This window comes from Misgurnus anguillicaudatus, chromosome 25, assembly GCF_027580225.2.
Source record: "Misgurnus anguillicaudatus chromosome 25, ASM2758022v2, whole genome shotgun sequence".
Classification (NCBI taxonomy): Eukaryota; Metazoa; Chordata; class Actinopteri; order Cypriniformes; family Cobitidae; genus Misgurnus; species Misgurnus anguillicaudatus.
Genome location: NC_073361.2, coordinates 30,874,150 through 30,897,179, shown reverse-complemented (window position 1 = coordinate 30,897,179; position 23,030 = coordinate 30,874,150). Strand labels below are relative to the sequence as shown.

General features: G+C 46.4%; 1 protein-coding gene and 4 gene segments (V, D, J or C); 2 read left to right on the top strand and 3 right to left on the bottom strand.

Annotated features, from left to right (window-relative positions):
• The first annotated feature begins 111 nt into the window (after positions 1-111).
• Positions 112-875, top strand: LOC129425791 (Ig lambda chain C region-like). The segment is given in 2 exon segments: positions 112-130; positions 562-875. Coding segments are annotated over 2 exon segments (333 nt in total).
• A 7,110-nt stretch (positions 876-7,985) lies between these two features.
• Positions 7,986-11,629, bottom strand: LOC141362082 (uncharacterized). The gene is made up of 2 exons (XM_073863881.1): positions 9,596-11,629; positions 7,986-9,410 (listed from the first exon to the last, which is right to left on the bottom strand). Exon 2 carries the CDS (start codon positions 8,922-8,924, stop codon positions 7,986-7,988), a length of 939 nt encoding a protein of 312 aa, XP_073719982.1. The 5' UTR covers positions 8,925-9,410; positions 9,596-11,629.
• Positions 11,630-15,170: 3,541 nt separating this feature from the next.
• LOC141362065 (immunoglobulin kappa variable 1-8-like) lies at positions 15,171-15,710 on the bottom strand. The segment is given in 2 exon segments: positions 15,171-15,506; positions 15,607-15,710. Coding segments are annotated over 2 exon segments (378 nt in total).
• Positions 15,711-16,331: 621 nt separating this feature from the next.
• LOC129425550 (Ig lambda-2 chain C region-like) lies at positions 16,332-18,078 on the top strand. The segment is given in 3 exon segments: positions 16,332-16,346; positions 16,398-16,461; positions 17,622-18,078. Coding segments are annotated over 3 exon segments (399 nt in total).
• A 3,824-nt stretch (positions 18,079-21,902) lies between these two features.
• On the bottom strand, positions 21,903-22,535 carry LOC129425981 (Ig kappa chain V region K29-213-like). The segment is given in 2 exon segments: positions 21,903-22,258; positions 22,360-22,535. Coding segments are annotated over 2 exon segments (387 nt in total).
• Positions 22,536-23,030: the final 495 nt, after the last annotated feature.

The window sequence follows — 23,030 nt, the reverse complement described above, 5'->3', positions numbered from 1 at the left end:
TCAGACTGTGTCTTATTAAAATCCTTTCATTATTTACAATGGGTGATAAACAATATTTTTGAAACACCAAATTAAACATACAATGTTCATACACTTCTGAATATGATCTTAATGAGAGGAAAAGATGAAAGTGTGAAATTCAATTACATTTTATTTGTGTGCCGCCTTTCATGGTTTTGCATTTGTACAAACCGGCTTTACTGAAAATACATTTAGGAGCAAACAGAAAGACATAATAATAAATAAACGAGAAAGAAATGATAGAAAACAGTAAAACATTAAATGCATAGTATAATTGCACATTTTTTATATTTGTATTACTAACTATATAAATAATTTTATGTTGGATTGTAATATTTATAATGGTGTTAAATAAGTGTATGTTTCGTAATCTATGATCTCTTAGTGAATGCTGAAACATTCATATCTATACATGACTAGTGTCAGTGTCAGATGTCATTTCTCCTCTTATTTCACAAATAAAGTTTGATCAGAGTGAATGAAGTATGAGTTTATTTTGTGTTGAATAATGTGTTGTGTTGTTGTGTTTGTTTTGTGTAGCTGGACCCACAGTGAAGCCCTCAGTGTCTCTGCTGTCACCTGCTGCTCTTCAGATCTCTGGAGACTCAGCAGCATTGCTCTGTTTGCTCAACTCTTACTCTCCACAGGGGGCGCTGGTGAGCTGGACACTGGATGGGTCAGAGGTCACTGACGGGATTCAGACCAGTGCCGAGAGCGAGCAGGACGGCCGATACAGCCGTAAAAGTGTCCTGACTCTCAGTAAAGCACTCTGGGACGAGGCGGAGGTGTTCGTCTGCAGAGTGACACACGATGAAACTCTTCACGAGGTCTCCATGCGTAAGAGTCGCTGTTAGAAGATCTGAGTGTTGATGTTTGTCCAGCTGAAGATCTCTCATATATCTGATGATCTGTGTCAGAATCATGTCAGTCTACTCATACACATCTGATCATTTACACTTTTATAACTCTCACAAGATCTTGTGTTTGCTGTTACATTCAATAAAGATTTTGAAGATGTTACATTTGTGTTCAAGTGAATTTCATTATAAGTCATTTGCTGAAGTTTCAAAAATAGAGAGCACATTAAGAGATGAAAGTAAAGTTGATGTGGTTTAAAGATGTTAACAGGAGACAGAACTGAGAGGATCAGAATCACTCAACACTATTAATGCAAATCTGATTTTCACATCTTACATTTACTGTTTATTTTAATGCTGTCAACCTGAACACTTTCACTTCTTCTAATGAAGACTTTAATTATTTATGATGTTATTAAATATTTCAATGGAAAGGAATATACAATTTGTACAATATAAAGGTGATTATATATATATTGTTTGTGCGTGCGTGCGTGCGCGCGCGCGCGTGTGTGTGTGTGTGTGTGTGTGTGTGTGTGTGTGTGTGCAGCTGCAGTATCTGTCAGGTGTATCTGTTCAGTCTGACTGATGGAGGTTTTTGTACGACTCTTTATCACTGTGTGAACACATAGCTACTGTGATAACTCTGACAGTAATAATCTCCTGCATCTTCAGTCTGAACTTCACTGATGCTCAGAGTAAAATCTGTGTTTGATCCACTGCCACTGAATCTTGATGGAGTTCCAGACTGAAGTCTGTTTGTATAATATTGTCACCACTAGGGGCTGGCTGTGTTTGACTAAGCCACGCCCCTTTTGAACTCCCACCTCGAGGAGGTCCCCAAAGCCGACCCAATGACCAGACAAACACGGAAACAGGTAAGTAAAATTTAAAACAAGCTTTATTGAATTTAAATACTTAAAAGGACTGGGAAAATTGGGGAAGGGAAATTTAAAACTAATGGCTTCTTCTCCTCCCTCCAGGGAGACTACAGCCACGGGTAAACAGGGACAGAACAACAGGGGTGCCAACCACCGTCAACGGGGAAAGAGGGAAACGTCAGGCTCCCGCCTGGACCCTGCTAGCCGTGGCGCCCTCCTTCTCTCCTGGAGGCAGACAATTTTTGGTGTGACTGGTAGAGGTCTTTCCCACTGTCCGTGCCCAATGGTTCACTCTCGCCTTCTCTCTCCACAGGCGGCCACTAGGACAACAAAGACACTGTTACTGGACTTTGAATGTTTCTCACCGGCTCCCTGCTTACAGCTTTCTGGGTAAGTATCACGTTCACCGTCGGTTCCTCAATGATTCACTCTCGTTTTCCTCTCTCTCTCCACAGGTGATCGCTAGGACACAGAAACACTGTTACTAAACTTTGAATGTTTCTCACCGGCTCCGCTGCTTACAGCTTTCTGGGTAAGTATCACGTTCACCGTCGGCTCTTTACTGATTCACTCTCGTTTTCCTCTCTCTCTCCACAGGTGATCGCTAGGACACAGAAACACTGTTACTAAACTTTGAATGTTTCTCACCGGCTCCGCTGCTTACAGCTTTCTGGGTAAGTATCACGTTCACAGTCGGCTCTTTACTGATTCACTCTCGTTTTCCTCTCTCTCTCCACAGGTGATCGCTAGGACACAGAAACACTGTTACTAGACTTTGAATGTTTCTCACCGGCTCCGCTGCTTACAGCTCACTGGATAATTATCACGTTCACAGTCGGCTCTTTGCTGATTCACTCTCGTTTTCCTCTCTCTCTCCACAGGTGATCGCTAGGACACAGAAACACTGTTACTAAACTTTGAATGTTTCTCACCGGCTCCGCTGCTTACAGCTTTCTGGGTAGTATCACGTTCACAGTCGGCTCTTTCTGTAGGTCAGCAGGGGGGCGAAGGTCACACACCACCTCGCCGGGTCGAGCGCTGCCCTATCCCCACTGTCCGTAGGCCGATCGAATCCCGGATAGGGGCGCCCTTTCGTGGAGACCACGGGGGCGGCGGACCCTTTCGCCTCCGACTCTGCGATAATACAAACACAGGTAAGCTTGCACCACAAATGCTTCTAATACTTTACTCACAGTCCTTCACAGCTCTTGGTCTGCGTCTCTTCGTACTCTTAAACAGCACACAGCGTATGATGGCAATGAGGTCTGAGGTCGTTGGCCCCTCCGTCCTCCTTCCAGGGAAGAGAATGGATGGTGCGGGGCTTCTGACAAGACACACAGCAACCCACAGCAAATACACAGCACCACTCAACGTGAAAAAGCTTATGATTTGTAAAGTCTCACTCACCACACTGTAAGTGCAACACCACAAGGGAAACGCCCGATATCCTCCACTGTGCTTGGGGCTAACGTAGAGGCGAGGGCAAACCGACCAGACCAAAGTCGCGTTGCTGTGGCTGTATGGAATGTATGCTTCTAGCGGCTCGCCCACCACGCTACTTATAGGGGTAGGGCCGCCTTCCTAATCCTAGAAGACTCCAACGATCACACAATGTAAGTGTCTGCCAGTTATGCTACACCACGGACATACTCACAGCGGATAGCCTTTGTTTACGTTGTGTAACGAGGTCAAATCCCTTCTCGCTTTAATCCTTCCAAAATACTAGTTGGACCAGGGTTCCTTTTCTACCCGTAGGGTTATTCCTCAAATCCAGCCGGTCCACCGTAACTGCAACAAGAGAGGAGGGAAGAGAGAGAAATATAGCCAGTCACCACGTCTAACAATGAGCACAGCTCCGTTCCTCAGCACACACTCAACTGCCAATTGTCATCTAACTGCGCTTTTTATACTTCTCTTTACACTCCCGTTATCCAATTACCCGGCGATCTCTTTAACTAGGCACAGCTGTGCCCAATCGGCTGATTACAGCCTTCGCGGAGCCGCCGGATGTCCGGTGTTTCTATTTTTCCGGTCGGGGCGGAAACATCCGGGCGGAACCAAACTTCCTCAACTTTTGGTTCCGCCCTGAAAAGTCGTCACCCCGTGACATCCTCCCCCGCCAATACATTCCAGTCCCTGGAATGCCTTTGAGTAGTCCACTCACCATAGCGGGAAGGGGGCCGGCCGCGGTTCTCCCGTTGGGAGCGCCTTACAGGGGAGTCAGGTTCGGCGGGCTCGGGCACAACCTCAGGTTGTCTTTGGGCGGCCAGGGGTTCGGCTGGCTCTGGTGCTGGTCCTGGCTGCCCCTGGGCGGCCGGGGGTTCAACTGGCTCAGGTGCTAGTTCTGGCTCTCCTGGGGCGGCCGGGGGTGGTGCCACCACAGGTAAGCCTGGTACCACAGCCCATCCTTCCATCCAGGGGGCCGTCGGTGCCGGCTCCGCAACTACCTCCTCCGTGACCTCGGGATAATTTGGACAAGGGCGAATCATGTTTCGGTGTACCACCCGTTCCGGGCCGGCCTTTCCTTCCGGCCGGATGGTATACACCGGCTGGCCCGGTCTCTGCTGCCTACAGACTACGTACGGGGTGGCCTCCCAGCGGTCGCTCAACTTTCCTTTGCCTTGCCGCCGGTTGTCTCGTACCAGGACTCTCTCTCCTGGTAACAAGGGGGCTTCCCGGGCCGTCCGGTCGTACAACCGCTTGTTCTTTTCTCCTGTGGCCCGTATTTTCTGGGATACCTGCTCGTAGGCAAAGTGCAGCCGTTGGTGGTGGCGCCCCACCCATTCCGTCACGCTTCCTTCCTCCTGGCCCGCGGCCGCTCCCAGGACCAGGTCCGTCGGCATCCGCACATGCCTACCGAACATCAGATAAGTGGGGGCATACCCCGTCGTACTATGAATGCTGTTATTATAAGCTTGTAAGAGGTTCGGTAGAGCACTCACCCAATCACTCTGCTTCCGTTGATCCAAGGTCCCTAAGAGCCCCAACAGGGTTTGATTAAACCTCTCGCAGCAGCCGTTTCCTTGAGGGTGATATGACGTCGTATGGGTCTTCGTGCACCCATACAGCTGGCATAATTCCCGGATCACCTTTGATTCGAAATTTGCCCCTTGGTCTGAGTGTAAGAACTCTGGACATCCGAACGTTTGGAAGACGTGCCGCCATAAAGCCGTTGCGGTGGTACTTGCCGTCTGATCGAGGGTGGGGACTGCCCATGCATACTTCGTAAACAGGTCGGTGATTACTAAGATGTTCGGATAGCGGTCCTGTGGCCGGCCCAGGGTCAGGAAATCCATCGCCATGATGTGAAGGGGGGCTTTGGCACATATGGGTATCATCGGCGCTCGGGCCTCTCGTCGAGACTTGAATAACATACACCTGGGGCAAGCTTGGACCAAGCTACGTACTGATGCTTCCAGCCCCGGCCAGTAGAAGAACCTGCGCAGCAGTGATGCGGTCCGTTCTTGTCCCTGGTGCCCCAGCTGGTCATGGTAGGCAGACACCAGGGCTGCTGTTTGGTCGGCGGGCACCACGATCTGGCGCACCTCCTCGCCCAGCTTCGGATCACTTACTTTTCGGCAAAGTACCCCCTCCTGTATCTCCAGCTTGTCCCACTGTCCCAGCAGTCTCTTTCCCGTCTCTGTCTGGGTCAGCCTCTCGGACGACGTTGGCCGCCGGCCTTGCTCCACCCACATCTTCACCTGCCATAAATCCCGATCCTGGGCCTGTCTTTCCTTCCACCGGCAGGGGTCCCAACCCCAGCTCCCGGGTACCGCCTCCTGCTGGCCTCCTGGTGCTTCCACGACCCCTATCAGGTAGCCTTCCCCCTGGCTTTCCTCTTCTTGGCCATCACAGCCACCGGGGCCGTCCACCTCTGGCAATCGGGACAAGACATCCGCGTTCGTGTGTTCCCGGCCGGGCCGATACTGCAGTTGGTAATCGAAATTGGCAAGTTGTGCCACCCAGCGCTGCTCCACAGCCCCCAACTTCGCTGTCTGTAAATGAACCAGAGGATTATTGTCTGTAATCACCGTTACCTTAGCACCCCAGAGGTAGTCCTTGAACTTCTCGCTCAGGGCCCACTTCAGGGCCAGCAGTTCCAGTTTGAATGAGCTGTAGTTCGCATCGTTCCTCTCCGCTGGGTGGAGGCTTCGGCTTGCGTAGGCGATCACCCGTTCCGTACCCGCTTGTCGTTGGGCCAAGACTGCTCCCAGCCCCAGGTTGCTAGCGTCTGTATACAAGAGAAATGGTTGGGTAAAGTCTGCATAGGCCAAGATAGGAGCCTGTAACAATTCCTGTTTCAATCTCTGAAATGCCCCCTCACAGAACTCATCCCAATCAATAGGGGGTGACCCCCGTCCCCGGTTTCGCCCTGTGCCGACCAGTAGCTGGTTAAGGGGCTTGGCAATCTTTGAAAAGTCTTTTATGAACCGTCTGTAGTACCCCACAAACCCTAGAAATGACCGCACTTGCCTCACAGTCTTGGGTGCACTCCAGTCTCTTACCGCGGAGACCTTCCCAGGGTCTACGGCCACCCCAGCAGCGCTGACCACGTGGCCCAGGAACTGGACTTCCCGCCTCAACAGATGGCATTTGTCGGGTTGCAACTTCAGCCCATATTTCTCCATCGCCTGGAAAACCTCTTCGAGGTGTCGGAGGTGGGAATCGAAATCTGGGGAATACACAATTACATCATCCAAATATACCAAGACTGACTCCATTAACTGACCTCCAAGACAGCGCTGCATGAGGCGTTGGAACGTGGCCGGAGCGTTACAGAGCCCGAAAGGCATCCGTTCCCACTCGAATAGTCCGAACGGGGTCGTAAAGGCGGTCTTCTCTCTATCGGCCTCGGCCACTGGCACCTGCCAATATCCACTGGCCAGATCCAAAGTGGAGTACCAAGCAGACCGTGTGAGACCGGCAAGGGAGTCTTCAATCCGGGGTAAGGGAAAAGCGTCTTTCTTGGTCACCAGGTTAAGCTTCCGATAGTCCACACAAAACCTCCAAGCTCCTGACTTTTTCTGCACAAGTACGATAGGGGCTGCCCATGGGCTACTACTTTCCCGGACGACGCCTCGCTCCAGCATACCCTGCAGTAGTGAGCGTACCTCTGTATACAAGGTGGGTGGGATCGGCCGGTACCTCTCTCTACTGGGTCCTGCATCTCCAGTCGGTATATGGTGTTCCACCACCTTAGTACACCCATAATCCTCCTCGTGTCTTGCGAATACATGTTGCCATTTCTGAAGGAGGGCTTGGAGTCTTTGTGTCTGCGCCTGTTCCAACTCTTCCCCTTGCAGGGACTCACCTGCCAAGTGCCTCGGCACGTCCCTCCCCCCGTTGTTCGAAGGGGCTTCCATCTGGGTCAGGGCCACCTCGATGACAGTGGGGCACACCTGACGGAACCTAACATCTCTCTCCTCCCTCACCTGATGGGGCGCAACCCCCGTTAATCGGGCCAGCCGCTGGTGTCGGTGTAAGTATACTGGGTAGGGGTGGTCGTTTCGGACCTTCACAGGGACCCTCCCCCGGCGGACCGCCGCTAGGCCTCGTGCTACTTCCACTTGGGGGCAATCGGCGTGAGGTTCAACCAATACCCATTCTTCGGGGCCAACTCCTCGGGGGGCTACTCTCACCCACACCATGGCCTCACTCCTAGGGGGAATAGACAGAGCGAATCGACACATCACTCTTCCTACCTCTTCCCGGCCTCTGCGGACCTGGGTCATCTGGACCCGACGACAGTCGGCTACTACTTGCTCCCATAGGGGCCTCTCGACAGGGGAGATCCTAGGGCCGGGCTTAGCCCGAAATAACTCCTCCCAACATTCGGAGAGGACGTTCATACCTAATAGGGCTCGATGGACACCCAAACATCTGTCCTCCACGATAATCACTCCTTTTTGGGGAACCAACACCCCATGAACTTCTAAGTCCGTCAGCCGATAGCCAATATAAGGGATCTCTAGGCCGTTGGCGCCCCGCAACGTCAGCCAGGGGGCCTCCCCTCCTTGGGCACTCTGCTTCCCAAATACTTCCTGCGAGAGACTTTCCGCAAACAATGTCACTTGAGAGCCCGTATCTACTAGGCACTGTATTGTCTTGCCACATACCTTCACCTCCGCCATTGGGCTGTGCCCAACCATCTGGTCTCTAGAATTCTCACGTCTTCCAGGGTCTTCTCTAGGGGCCCCGGCCACACGACCCACTGTGGCCGGTCGTCTTAAAAACACCCCTCCGATGACCTGCGAGGCCCACACAGGCGACTGTAATGCCCTGGTTCTCCACACCGATTGCAGATTGGCCGCCCTTGGTCATCCCACTCGAAGCGGGGCCGGTTCAAACGATTCGGGCGTCCCGGTGGCTCTCGGCCCCTCTCAGAGTAGACTCGCTCTCGGGGTGCCGGCCTCGGTTCCTCTCGCGCCCTACTTTGGCGAAGTTCTCCCAAGAGGGTCTTAGATAGTTCCGACATCTGCTCTCGGACATCTTTCAACAACTCTACCCTCAGGGCTTGCTTCCAGTCTGCGTGTTCAGGTGGCGCTGCTGTGTTTCCACTTACGGCTGCACATACAGGGGTTTCGGTTACTTCGGCCTCATCACCCTCCAGGGCTAGCGCCTCCTTCTTTAGATCTTCGAAGGTAAGCCCGGGGTCCCTCCGAAACTGGACCCTCAGACTTTGTCTCACGGGGCCTTCTTTCATCCCCAGGAGGAACTGGTCGCGTAACAAAGCTTCTCCATCTCCTAGCCCATGGTCTCGTCGGGCTTGCAGGCGAGTGAACTGCTCCCGCAGCCTGAGGGCAAAAGCTCGAATAGGTTGTCGGGGGCCTTGTTTACAATTAAAAAATTGTGAACGGAGGACAGCTACGGGGGTATGGTCACCATATTGTTCAGCAAGGAACTGGAACACAGTCTGGGCGGTGGCTCTAATTGCTTCGGGGGCGGCTTGTACCTCTCGCCGTGCTTCTCCTTCTAGGGAGTTCAACACAAATTGGAGCCGCTGGGCGGCGCTAAGGCCCTGCAAGTCGGCCAAGTACTCCAGTTGGGCCTTCCATTCGGTCAGGCGTACCTCCGACTCTGCTCCTCCATATCTCTGGACCCATGGGCTGCCCATGATAACGGGTGTGGCACGGGGTGGGGCTGCTGGCCCCGCGTTGTCAGTCATTGGGTGACCTTGGTTACTCAACTCGAGGTGGGATCCTGCCGACTACGCCAAAATCTGTCACCACTAGGGGCTGGCTGTGTTTGACTAAGCCACGCCCCTTTTGAACTCCCACCTCGAGGAGGTCCCCAAAGCCGACCCAATGACCAGACAAACACGGAAACAGGTAAGTAAAATTTAAAACAAGCTTTATTGAATTTAAATACTTAAAAGGACTGGGAAAATTGGGGAAGGGAAATTTAAAACTAATGGCTTCTTCTCCTCCCTCCAGGGAGACTACAGCCACGGGTAAACAGGGACAGAACAACAGGGGTGCCAACCACCGTCAACGGGGAAAGAGGGAAACGTCAGGCTCCCGCCTGGACCCTGCTAGCCGTGGCGCCCTCCTTCTCTCCTGGAGGCAGACAATTTTTGGTGTGACTGGTAGAGGTCTTTCCCACTGTCCGTGCCCAATGGTTCACTCTCGCCTTCTCTCTCCACAGGCGGCCACTAGGACAACAAAGACACTGTTACTGGACTTTGAATGTTTCTCACCGGCTCCCTGCTTACAGCTTTCTGGGTAAGTATCACGTTCACCGTCGGTTCCTCAATGATTCACTCTCGTTTTCCTCTCTCTCTCCACAGGTGATCGCTAGGACACAGAAACACTGTTACTGGACTTGAATGTTTCTCACCGGCTCCGCTGCTTACAGCTTTCTGGGTAAGTATCACGTTCACAGTCGGCTCTTTACTGATTCACTCTCGTTTTCCTCTCTCTCTCCACAGGTGATCGCTAGGACACAGAAACACTGTTACTGGACTTTGAATGCTTCTCACCGGCTCCGCTGCTTACAGCTTTCTGGGTAAGTATCACGTTCACAGTCGGCTCTTTACTGATTCACTCTCGTTTTCCTCTCTCTCTCCACAGGTGATCGCTAGGGCACAGAAACACTGTTACTGAACTTGAAATGTTTCTCACCGGCTCCGCTGCTTACAGCTTTCTGGGTAAGTGTCACGTTCACAGTCGGCTCTTTACTGATTCACTCTCGTTTTCCTCTCTCTCTCCACAGGTGATCGCTAGGACACAGAAACACTGTTACTGAACTTTGTATGTTTCTCACCGGCTCCGCTGCTTACAGCTTTCTGGGTAAGTATCACATTTCACAGTCGGCTCTTTGCTGATTCACTCTCGTTTTCCTCTCTCTCTCCACAGGTGATCGCTAGGACACAGAAACACTGTTACTGAACTTGGAATGTTTCTCACCGGCTCCGCTGCTTACAGCTTTCTGGGTAAGTATCACGTTCACAGTCGGCTCTTTGCTGATTCACTCTCGTTTTCCTCTCTCTCTCCACAGGTGATCGCTGTGACACAGAAACACTGTTACTGAACTTTGTATGTTTCTCACCGGCTCCGCTGCTTACAGCTTTCTGGGTAAGTACCACGTTCACAGTCGGCTCTTTACTGATTCACTCTCGTTTTCCTCTCTCTCTCCACAGGTGATCGCTAAGACACAGAAACACTGCTACTGAACTTTGAATGTTTTCTCACCGGCTCCGCTGCTTACAGCTTTCTGGATAAGTATCGCATTCACAGTCGGTTCTTCTGTAGGTCAGCAGGGGGGCGAAGGTCACACACCACCTCGCCGGGTCGAGCGCTGCCCTATCCCCACTGTCCGTAGGCCGATCGAATCCCGGATAGGGGCGCCCTTTCGTAGAGACCACGGGGGCGGCGGACCCTTTCGCCTCCGACTCTGCGACAATACAAACACAGATAAGCTTACACCACAAATGCTTCTAATATTTTACTCACAGTCCTTCACAGCTCTTGGTCTGCGTCTCTTCGTACTCTTAAACAGCACACAGCGTATGATGGCAATGAGGTCTGAGGTCGTTGGCCCCTCCGTCCTCCTTCCAGGGAAGAGAATGGATGGTGCGGGGCTTCTGACAAGACACACAGCAACCCACAGCAAATACACAGCACCACTCTGACGTGAAAAAGCTTATGATTTATAAAGTCTCACTCACCACACTGTAAGTGCAACACCACAAGGGAAACGCCCGATATCCTCCACTGTGCTTGGGGCTAACGTAGAGGCGATGGCAAAACGACCAGACCAAAGTCGCGTTGCTGTGGCTGTATGGAATGTATGCTTCTAGCGGCTCGCCCACCACGCTACTTATAGGGGTAGGGCCGCCTTCCTAATCCTAGAAGACTCCAACGATCACACAATGTAAGTGTCTGCCAGTTATGCTACACCACGGACATACTCACAGCGGATAGCCTTTGTTTACGTTGTGTAACGAGGTCAAATCCCTTCTCGCTTTAATCCTTCCAAAATACTAGTTGGACCAGAGTTCCTTTTCTACCCGTAGGGTTATTCCTTAAATCCAGCCGGTCCACCGTAACTGCAACAAGAGAGGAGGGAAGAGAGAGAAATATAGCCAGTCACCACGTCTAACAATGAGCACAGCTCCGTTCCTCAGCACACACTCAACTGCCAATTGTCATCTAACTGCGCTTTTTATACTTCTCTTTACACTCCAGTTATCCAATTACCCGGCGATCTCTTTAACTAGGCACAGCTGTGCCCAATCGGCTGATTACAACCTTCGCGGAGCCGCCGGATGTCCGGTGTTTCTATTTTTCCGGTCGGGGCGGAAACATCCGGGCGGAACCAAACTTCCTCAACTTTTGGTTCCGCCCTGAAAAGTCGTCACCCCGTGACAATATATCAGGAGTTTAGGAGCGTCTCCAGGTTTCTGTAAGTACCAGTACACACAAGGTGGGTTACAGGGTGGAGGAGAACTGACTTTACAGTTCATAGTAACAGAGTCTCCTCGTGCTGCAGTTTTCGCTGAAGGACTTTGAGTTACTGTGATCTGTGATTTACACCCTGAAATGAAAAATGATAAGAATCAAATTATGATTAATAAGAAAAATCCAGTCATGTTTTATATAAATAACGTAAATGCATTTAAAAATACCTTGTAACGAAAATAAAAGTGTCCAGATGAAGATGATGGTGAAGGTCATTGTTGATGTTTAGTTTTGTGTGTTGTGTTGAGTTATGAAGTGTTAAACTCACAGCACTATAAACTCTCAGAGATCTGAAGCATCTCATCTGATATGCAAACAGACTCACACTGATTTAAATATTTATCTCATGACATCACAACACAACTTTATACACTGAGTGTTTGTGTTTATTGTTTTCCACTAATAGTGTTTGTGGATTGTTGTCTTAAAATATTTGTATTAATTCTTGACCTGTCATAAATCAATAGATCATCCTTTGAGAGTAGATTTTTTCTTGTAAGAAGTAAAATAAATGACAAGTTGATTAACTTGTTTATATAACCCGCATCAACTACTACACTGAGCTTACATTACTGTGTAAAATGAATGTATACAGTGTTAGCTACCGATCGCCTGTCAAAACTCTCTTCACAGCAGCGAGAAACAAACTCAGACCAGAGGTGCACTTTGGGTCAGTCGCATAACTCCAGCAACACGTGTGCGTCTGATGAAACTGTCTATATGATCTCAATGATGATTGACAGGCCTAAATGTTTAGCTTTTCCTGAACCTAGAACTTAATTAATTCCTACGACCACATTCATACAGTACAATTTTGTACGATTTGCTTTTGGTTCTGTTACACTGGGGTTATGGTGGAGTTTTTTTTTTTAAATCCTATGTTTTTGCAAGATTCACTTAAATGTTTATTTTCAACAAGATATTTTTGCCAGATTTCTAATTTGCCACTAACATCATTAACAAACACATGTCATAGGAGTGACGATCTTTTGGGCGGAACCAAAAGTTGGGAAAGTTTGGTTCCGCCCGGATGTTTCCGCCCGGACCGGGAAGAGAAAACACCGGACATCCGGTAGCACCGCGAGGGCTGTAATCAGCCAAACTACGGACAGCTGCGGGTAATTAACAAGAACGCCGGGTGATTGGACGAATGCAACACCCGGGCGAATACTTAAGAGCAGCTTAAATCACAGTGTGTGTTGTTGTTATGACCAGTGTTGGTGTGTGCTGTAGCGCTGAGTTAAACTCACCGGGTACGCCAGTTGGATTATTGGACTCTCTCTCTCTCTTTGTGCATCGTGGGATTTCGGCGGAGGCAGCTATTAAAGACCTTACGGGTTGGAAAGTAAGTGGAGGCCGACTGTGTATAAATGAAGTGAAGGAAGAAGGAACGTGCTATTGTGAGTACCCATCTGTGTAGTTGGAATTATCACAGGAGAAGTTGACCAAAGGAAGCGTGAGATAACAGAAGCACCGCAGTTGTGAGTAAACGAACTCATTCATTGAATATACCTTGCATGTATTTTACCTGGATATCTTTTAAGTGCTTTCCAGCGAGAGTGAGTGGCCCCGCCCCTGAGTCAGCGTGGTGGGTGAGCCACAGGATCTTTGTGTGAGACAGCCGCAGCGACGGAAACCAACTGCTAGGCCGTGTTACCATCTCCACATTCTTGCCCAGAGCGAGGCGAGGGAAGACGGGCGTCTATTGTGTGCACTGAGCGTGGTGGGTGAGTCTTGGATGTAGAAATTTCACTTTGAAGTGGTGCCGTGTATATTGCAGTGAGATTGCTGTGTCGTGTCAGACGTACCCCGCCTCCAGTCACTCGCTAGGGGCGCTGAAGAGGAAGACGGATCCTAGAATAACCCTGTGTATGATTATGCTGTGAGTGTGTTTCAGCATCGGAGATTTCGGAGTAGTTCCTGAAGTATTTTCGTAGCCAGACGCTTGGCGGACTTGTGTTAGGAGTGGCGGCGAAGATCTGTACGGCTGGCGGTGTGAGTATTACCAGTTACATTGCTATTTTACCTGTGGGTTGTCTATCATCACAGAGTCAGAGGCGAAGGAGATCCGCTGCCCCGAGGTCTCTACAAAGGGGCGCCCCGGTCCGGTTGTCGGTTGCCAACAGGCGTCGAGGAAAGGGCAGCGCTCGACCCGGGTGTGACGGCGTGACACTTCCGCCCCTCTGTAGAATCAACGAGTCAGCCGAGAGGGTTTGGTCCCCGGCGCTATCTTGGAAACCACTGCCGGTCGATACAGTACGCCTAGCCGTTATCGTGAGTCCGCTACCCGGAGAGAATATGACATAACCTGTTCAGTCTGTCCATCAACAGGGAAGAAAGCTATCGTCTGTGGAGGAAGAGAGAGAGAAACAGTGTGAGCTCCAAGGAGACCCGTTGTGAAGGAGAACTATACGTACCAGAAGCTGTAATCGGCGACGAGGTGAGAGAATCAACTGAGAACGATTCACTGTGCCTTTGTGTCCCAGCTGTCGTCTGTGGAGGAAGAAAGAGAGAAACAGTGTGAGCTCCAAGGAGACCCGTTGTGAAGGAGAACTATACGTACCAGAAGCTGTAATCAGCGACGAGGTGAGAGAATTAACTGAGAACGATTCACTGTGCCTTTGTGTCCCAGCTGTCGTCTGTGGAGGAAGAGAGAGAGAAACAGTGTGAGTACTAAAGTGACGAGTTGAGGAGGAGGATTCATACTTACCCAGCAGCTGTAGTCGGTGGAGACCCTCGTGAGGACGATCCGCTGTGTCTTCGTGCCCTAGTGGTAGCCTGTAGAGAGGAAGAGAAACAGGAAAGGAGAGTGAGTCGACAACTAAGGAGCCGCGTGGGAAGACGGCGGAGTGCCGCGAATTACACGCAGGTACACGGACAGGAAATAGTAAATGCACATATTCATTGTGATTTTATTCTGCCTCCAGGAAGGAAGAGGAGCGCGCCACGGGCAGAGGGAACCAGAGGCGGGAGCCCGTTCCCCGACGAAAATCCCCCCCCCCCCCCCCCTGGAGGGCAGATCCTGATCCTAGTTTTAAATCCCCTTTCCCCGAGTCCCCATATATTTTAAATATTTAAATCAATAAAGAATATTTTTATACTTACCTGTACTCGTTGTTGTCTGGTCATTGGGTTGGTTTTGGGGACCTCCTCGAGGTGGAAGTTAGAAGGGGCGTGGCTTAACCCTTAGCGGCCAGCCCCTGGCTTGTGACACACACACCAGAAGTTAACATCGGGCCAGACACTTAACAATGGCAACAACCATAAGATAAAACCATCTATAGGCCTTTGTGATGTATTGTTTCAGTTTTTATAAATCATATTCATATTTGACTTATCTTGGGGTTTTATTCAAACTTTAGTTTTAAAAAGAGAATGGGGTTTCTGTTTGTGTGCAAAACCAGTCCTGTGTGTCTGCAGTTCCTCTTTAACTGATGGAGGTTTTTGTACGACTCTTTATCACTGTGTGAACACTCGTGTGCTGTCAGGCCAGTGAAAACTCTGACAGTAATAATCTCCTGTATCTTCAGTCTGAACTCCACTGATGCTCAGAGTAAAATCTGTTTTTGATCCACTGCCACTGAATCTTGATGGAGTTCCAGACTGAAGGGTGTTTGTATAATATATCAGGAGTTTAGGAGCTTCTCCAGGTTTCTGTAAGTACCAGGACACACAAGGTGTGCTACCGTATGGAGGAGAACTGACTTTACAGTTCAGAGTAACAGAGTCTCCTGATGCTGCAGTTTTCACTGAAGGACTTTGAGTTACTGTGATCTGTGATTTACACCCTGAAAGATAAATCATAAGAATCAAATATAGATGAACAGTTTATAAAAATATTTCCACTCATGATTTATATAAATAAAGTAAATGTATTAAAAAATCTACCTTGTAATGAGAATAAAAGTGTCGAGATGAAGATGATGGTGAAGGTCATTGTTGATGTTTAGTTTTGTGTGTTGTGTTGAGTTATGAAGTGTTAAACTCACAGCACTATAAACTCTCAGAGATCTGATATGCAAACAGATTATGAAAATCATCTTGCTCAATACAGCAGAAATCTGACTTACAGAGATGTGTAAGATATGAATGAAGTGTTCATTATATTAATCTGATCATTACATTCATAAGACACATTTGTATTGTGATATTTCTGTGTTTGATTGTTTTGAAAAAAGAATAAAAATAAAAAAAATCTGTCCACTCCTGCATGACCTGCATTCATTTAGTATCTTTTAGATCTTCATAAACAGGACACAGAAATGAGATCTGATTGAATAAAAATACTTGCAATGTATATAGTACGGTCATTTTAGTAAGGTTTTGTGTCTCTTGTTAAACACTGATTTGAATTACATATGAGCAGACAGACAGTATTCAGTGATCTAATGTGATATCTACAAGACAAACATGCAGTCACATGACCTACAGACTCCAAACCTTGAGTCTTAGATGTTTGATTCAATCTTTCTTTCACAGTTTATTACTGACTATCAAACATTCAGCTGAGGTTCGATTACAACAAACATTTACTTTTAGAAATTCTGTTCTTTTCGTATAGTGTCAGAAAAAATACAAATAAAATCATTAAGTAAATAAAAGCTTTGTTAAGCATGTATGTACATAATGTACAGAATATAGACTCAGAGTAAGTGAAGCGTTCAGAGGTTTTTGTACAGCTGCTCGGTTTGTTTCTATCACTGTGGTACACATTCGGTGCCGGCACGAGACTGGAAGTTGGCAGTAAGTACAAAATTATTTTAACATTTACTTGCAATTGCTTTTAATATACAATTAAATTAAGTATCATTCCTCTTATTCCTTCTATTTCTTAATTAAATTGTTTGTTTTTAATTCTCAGTCAGGGTGCTTTAAGTAATATGAATTTATTTTGTTGACTATGTGCCATATTGTGCTCTATACTGTATGTAAAGTATTAAAACATAGAGATACGTTTGTTTAAATTGTAATAATAATTTAAGATATTGGTGTAAAAGTCGAAAAACATTTGTTTATTTGTATATTTTTTATTTTTTTACTTTTCCTCTATTTGTGCTCATTTGGGTATCTGACAGTGGCGCTCCTTTCATGTTGGTCGTGTTGCTCTGTAGACTTGCTTCATATAAAACAAGCGTTAAAGATCTCACTTCAGTTCGGATAATAAACCATTCGGAGGAATTAAGTATTTAGTAAAGATTAGCATAATACTTGATGGATAACTAAGATGTCTCCAATTATAGCGAGAAATTTAAAAACATTGATTGGAAGAACAAGAAATTGGCAAGAGGCACAAAGACTTGGATTGTAGATGTTGCTTTGCCAATTTTGTGCCTTTAAAAATACACACACGCAACAAACGGCAAAGCAAAACTACACAAAAAGTTTTGTGTGCTGTGTTTTACCTTTGTGTGTTGTTTGTGGGGGGCATAATATAAGTTATGAATTATTTTTGCATAAATGTTTTATATCAAAAATGTATGCAAAAATACTTAATAACTTATATTATTTTAAATACGGAACATTAATGGGGCAATAACATTAAAAGATTGTATTTTCTTAATCTTTATAATTTGTTTTTATATTATAGTTATATTTTATATTTTATAATAATAATAATAATAATAATAATAATAATAATAATAATATAATAGTTAAGTTATATTATGTTTGGGGAGTGATTTTTTTTTAACAAATAGCCTCCTTTTAAAACTGAAAATTGTAATGAAGAGCCATGCATAAAACACACATAAGATCAATCATTTTAGGGTTGTAATTTTATGATAACGAAATCGGATAGGTTTTATAGTCAAAACTTTGAAACAATATTTGATATCTGAATTTTTTTTGTTTTATTTTGTCACTTTAACTCTTGATCTTTTTCTCTGTGTATCTCTGTATGTCAGGTGTAAGTCGTCCTAAAGTGATCGTCCTGCCGCCGTCCAGTGAAGAGATTTCCAGCAAGAAGACAGCAACAGTGATGTGTGTGGCCAGCAATGGTTTCCCTTCAGACTGGAGTCTGAGCTGGAAAGTGAATGGGAAGATGTCAGGATCTCAGGAGAACAGAGCTGGAGTCCTACAGAAAGACGGCGGTCTGTACAGCTGGAGCAGCAGTCTGACTCTCACTGAACAAGAATGGATCAACAGAGACTCAGTGATCTGTGAGATCAGTCGGGAAGGTCAGACAGTCACTGGAGAAGTGAAGAAAGATCTGTGTTCTGAGTAGATCCTCTCTTCTTCTCATCTCTTCTTCTCATTCATGTCTCACATCAACAGTGAACAACTATTCATACAACACTCTGTCTCTCTGTTTTATTCATTCTGTCTGCTTTAATAAACTTCAATAAAGAAATATTAAATATTGCTTCTTTGTCTTGTGATTTCTTTTGAATTTGAACAATGAGTATATTGATCATTGGCTTGTGTGTTTATTTATAAATAAACTTCACTCAATGAAGCATGAAGACATCTGCAGATAAATGATGAAACAAGTGCTTTATTTGATGTTTGTGGTGTAACAGAGACATCAGACTCATGTAAGTGTTTGAACATCTGCTCTATACAGAGAGGAACAGAAATCTGATGATGTAAATATGAGTTGAACTCTCAGTTTCACTCTTTGATTCTTGACTCTCTGAAATGAATCAGTTCAGTTTCTACTGACAATGAACACATTGAATAATTGAATCATTTGATTAATTTATTGAACACTTGACCTGTATCATTTATGAGATGATCACAGACTCATTCAGTTGTGTCCGACTCTTCTGAATGTTTTTCTTCTCTAAACATCTTGAGAAATGTTTGTGTTATTACAGTCACCTTTCACTGCTCACTGAAGCTTTAAGACACTGAGGAAATAAATAACAACAATATGTGTGTGTGTGTATGTCACAGGTCAGGGCGGACCACAGACTGTAACAAGCCACGCCCCTTCCTAGTTTCCACCTCGAGGAGGTCCCAAAGCCAACCCCAATGACCAGACACACAAGGAATGAATAATATTAAAATGAACTTTATTAAATATTTAAAATGATGTGGGGAAGGGAAAAAGGGGCAATTAAAACAACAACTCCTTCGCGCCTCCAGGCGGAGCTTCCACAGGGACAGGGGGACAGACGCAAATTCCTCCAACTCACACTTCACCGACCTCAATGGCATCTCCTCACGACTCCTCTGGCCTCAAAGTGGCTTCTGTCAACATGAGCACAGCATGACACTGTAAGCTTAGGTGTACACACACAAATGAAGACACAGACTCACCCACGGCACTACACACACACTTAGTGAACTATGGACCAAGCCAGAACTCGACCCGGGCCCGCCGTGCAGTTGGTTGGGTGATGTTCTTGGTGGAGGGGAAGAAGTGCTTAAGAGATGGACACAGGACCCCCCGGTGGTTATTGCTGGTGCTCCTCGGCTCTCCCACGCTTCTCTCCTCAGTGGGGCCGCTACACTACGTGGTAAACTCACAGCACAAGGTCAGGTAATACACTTTGAGTTTACAATACGTAATACAGACTTCAATGTCACTCACGTGCGTTTTATACTTCCAGTGTTCCTCCCCGGCTCACCCACGCTTCTTTCTCCAGTGGGGCCGCAACGCTACGTGGTAAACTCACAACACAAGATCAGGTAATACACTCTGCTTAACTACTCCCGATAGTTTAGTTCGTTTACTCACACTCTGAGGCTTCTCGGCTATTTCTGGTCCTGTTCACAGCTGGAGTTCCGCTGTAAATGGTCTTCGCCGTCCGCTACGGTAAGTGCTCTCCCAATATTCCTTAACTCAAAAAGGGCATATCGTGTCGGTACATTCACATCAAAACAACAACTGTCTTCAGCTAACTTGACCCAGTAACTCGCTTTAGCGATACTTCTTCACCCAGTTGATCCAACTCCAATTCCTCCATTTACCAGATTCGCCAGGCCTCTGTGGCAACAACAACACAGCAACCAACGCAGCAACACCACACAGCAACACAACACTTCTTTTCCATGGTGCTCTGTTATATTATATAGCCACAACTCCTTCCTTTCGCCTCTCTTGGGCCCGCACTCTTTCCGTTCGCTTCCAAAGCGATTCCCCGGATCAACGGCGCCCTCGGCGCTTCGCAGGAAGTGTCGTTTGTGGTCCGCCCTTGGTGGAGCGGAGCTCGCCCCGGAAATCAACTCTCTTTGTGTGTTGCTGCAGGTCTATTTATACTTCCCATCTTCCTCCCTCTTCCAATCACGCATCACCAACATTAATTCTCCTCACCTGTGGCTCGTAAGGCTCTGATTGTGTTGCCACAGCAACCAGGAAGTACTGGTGTTTACAATTTAAGGCCTGGGCGGAAACCATCTTCGGGTGGAACCAATCTTTTCTGCTTTTGGTTCCGCCCTATCATAGTCACCCTGTGACATGTACCTGGTAATAATCACGTTGTGGGGACCAATTGTGTAAAATTAATGCATACAGTGTTATACATATCAGCTACAAAATCTCTCTTCACAGTGGTGATTATGCTCGCCATCTTCCCAAAACATTTTTATGTTTACAAGATATTTGTTCCAGAGGTCAGTTTAGTCACTAGCCAGACAGATAAACAAACACAGACCACAAGTTTAACTTTGGGCCAGCCGCATAACTGCAGCAATGGGTGTGCGTCTGATGAAAAAAAATATATGTATGTTCTCAATGATGATTGACAGGCCTGAATGTTTAGGCTCCTCTTGAACCGAAAACCTTATTAATACCTACGACCACATTCATATATAGTTCGTGCCCAATTCCAGCAATGGGGGAAAGCAGACCCAATGCAGAGGAGAGACATGATTTAATGAGGTCCGAAACTTGAAGAAGGAAAGGCCTGGACAAAGTGAGACTTGCCAAAATTGATAATTACATGGCCAGAACTGTGGAGACTAGAGCACTTTCACATCTCTTTCCTGCTCTGATCAGTTTATGACACTCTTCCAACACCAACAAACCTTCACAGGTGGGGAATGAGGGAAGACTCTTTGTGGAAATTATGTGGAGGGAGGGGCACGTTGGTGCACACACTGGCAGGGTGTAAGACTGTACTTAGCCAGGGGAGGTATAGATGCTGGCATTATGGTAAATGGACTGCATTTATATAGCACTTTCAACAGACCCATGGCCATCCAACATGCTTTACAAGTTGCCTCACATTCACCCACTCATTCATACACAGACGGCGGTGTCAGCCATACAAACATCTTAGAGCAGAAGAGACAGAAGATGTGCAATACCCATGTAAGACCAGCTTCATACATCCAGTTCATAAGGGAGGGGGAGAAGCCACCCTCGTCCAAAAAGAGCCTCCTGCAGACGGCACAGTCATGGGAAATGAGAGTGGACCTGGGAAGGAAACTGCATGTTCTCAAGGTTGTCCAGACATCCTTGAGGCCTGATGTGGTCATATGGTCTGAGGGGGAGAGGAGGGTTTTATTTATAGATCTGATGGTAATGTGGGAAGATGGATGTAAAGAGGTGTCTGAGAAGGCTACTGGGAATAGCCCTGGGAATAGAAGGAAAGGAGAGGAAGATAGCTGCTTGCAGGTTAGGGGAGGTAGCAGAGAGAGCCTCTTGTTGGCTCTGGAACAGATGAAAGGAGTTAAGCTGGAAGCCAGGAGAAGATAAGCAGTGACTGGCCATTACTGCCGACCCGCCAACTGGAGGACGTTTGTTTTAGGTTAAAAATGTCTGAGGATAGTTGGATGCCACCTGACGATGTCTTCTGGCTGAAAGCTATATTAACAAGACAGTGACTGATGGTGTTAGCATTGGGATGTTTCCAATAGTACGATTTGCTTTTGCCCCTGGGTGTTGGGGTTAAGGTGGGGTTTTGCTCTTGTGTTTTTATTATAATAATCCCATGTACGATTCACTTCATACAAAATGTTTATTTTCGACAAGGTATTTCTGCCAGATTTTTGCCACTAGCAGGACCGTTAACAAACATGGACTGGAAATTAACATCAATGGCAACAAGTGTGCGTCTGATAAAAACACATACAGGCCTATGTGATGTATTGTTTCAGCTTTTATAAGTCATATTCATAAGAGATTTGTCTTATCTTCAGAGGTTTTATACAAACTTTAGTATTAAAAGACATGATGGGGTTTCAGTTTGTGTGCCACACGGGTCCTGTGTGTCTGTAGTTCCATCATTAACTGATGGAGGTTTTTGTACGACTCTTTATCACTGTGTGAACACCCATTTGCCACCAGGATAGTGAAAACTCTTACAGTAATAATCTCCTGCATCTTCAGTCTGAACTTCACTGATGCTCAGAGTAAAATCTGTTTTTGATCCACTGCCACTGAATCTTGATGGTGTTCCAGACTGAAGCTCGTTTGCTTTTTTAATCAGGAGTTTAGGAGCTTCTCCAGGTTTCTGTAAGTACCAGTAAAAAGCTGGGTAACCCCAGCCCTGGTAGACTTCAGGGTTAGTTTTACAGGTGATAGTAACTGTGTCTCGTAGATGAACAGATTTGACTGCAGGTGTCTGAATGACGGTCACTTCACCTCTTGATTCTACATAAAGAAAATAAAAATATGAGTAAAGATTCAGAATGAATGAATTATTTAGCACAGAGGATGAAGTTTAATCAGATGAATTTTAATGTTGTTCTCACCTCTGAAACAGAAACAAGTTAACATCCAGATGAAGATGCTGATGAAGGTCATGGTGACTGTGAGTTTAGATTTCTGATGATGAACTTCTGATGCGTCTATAAAAAATCCTCAAGTCTTTCCAATGCAAAGAGTCTCTATGCAAATGTATCTTTAGTATCTTTTCACAGATCATCAAACAGTGTCTTGTTAAAATCCTTTTCATTATTTAAAATGGATTGATAAACATCATCAAACCCTAAATTAAACAAAACAATGAAAATGTAACCAATGCGGATTAAACTGTAAAATGTTGACAAATTATGTAAGAAAATGAAAATAAAACTAAGCAGACACAAGTAATGAGGACAATATCTGTCTTCAAACTAACAAATCAAAACAAAGTGCATTTACACAAGACTAAAAAAACATGCTTACAGTAACAGATCATGACACAAAGGTCAACAATTTTGCCTTATATGATGATCTAATTCCTGAATGTTTTGAGGTATAAGACTATTCAACAAAAAACAGTAGTATATATTTGGATGAAAATGACATAAGATCATGAAAATGTAGGAAACAGCTGACGATTGTACATAATCATCTGCATGATTGTATCAAAACAATGAGAATTTGCTTTTATGTTGTGCACATCTGCCTTGATAATGTGGAGGTTGAACAAAATTATTTC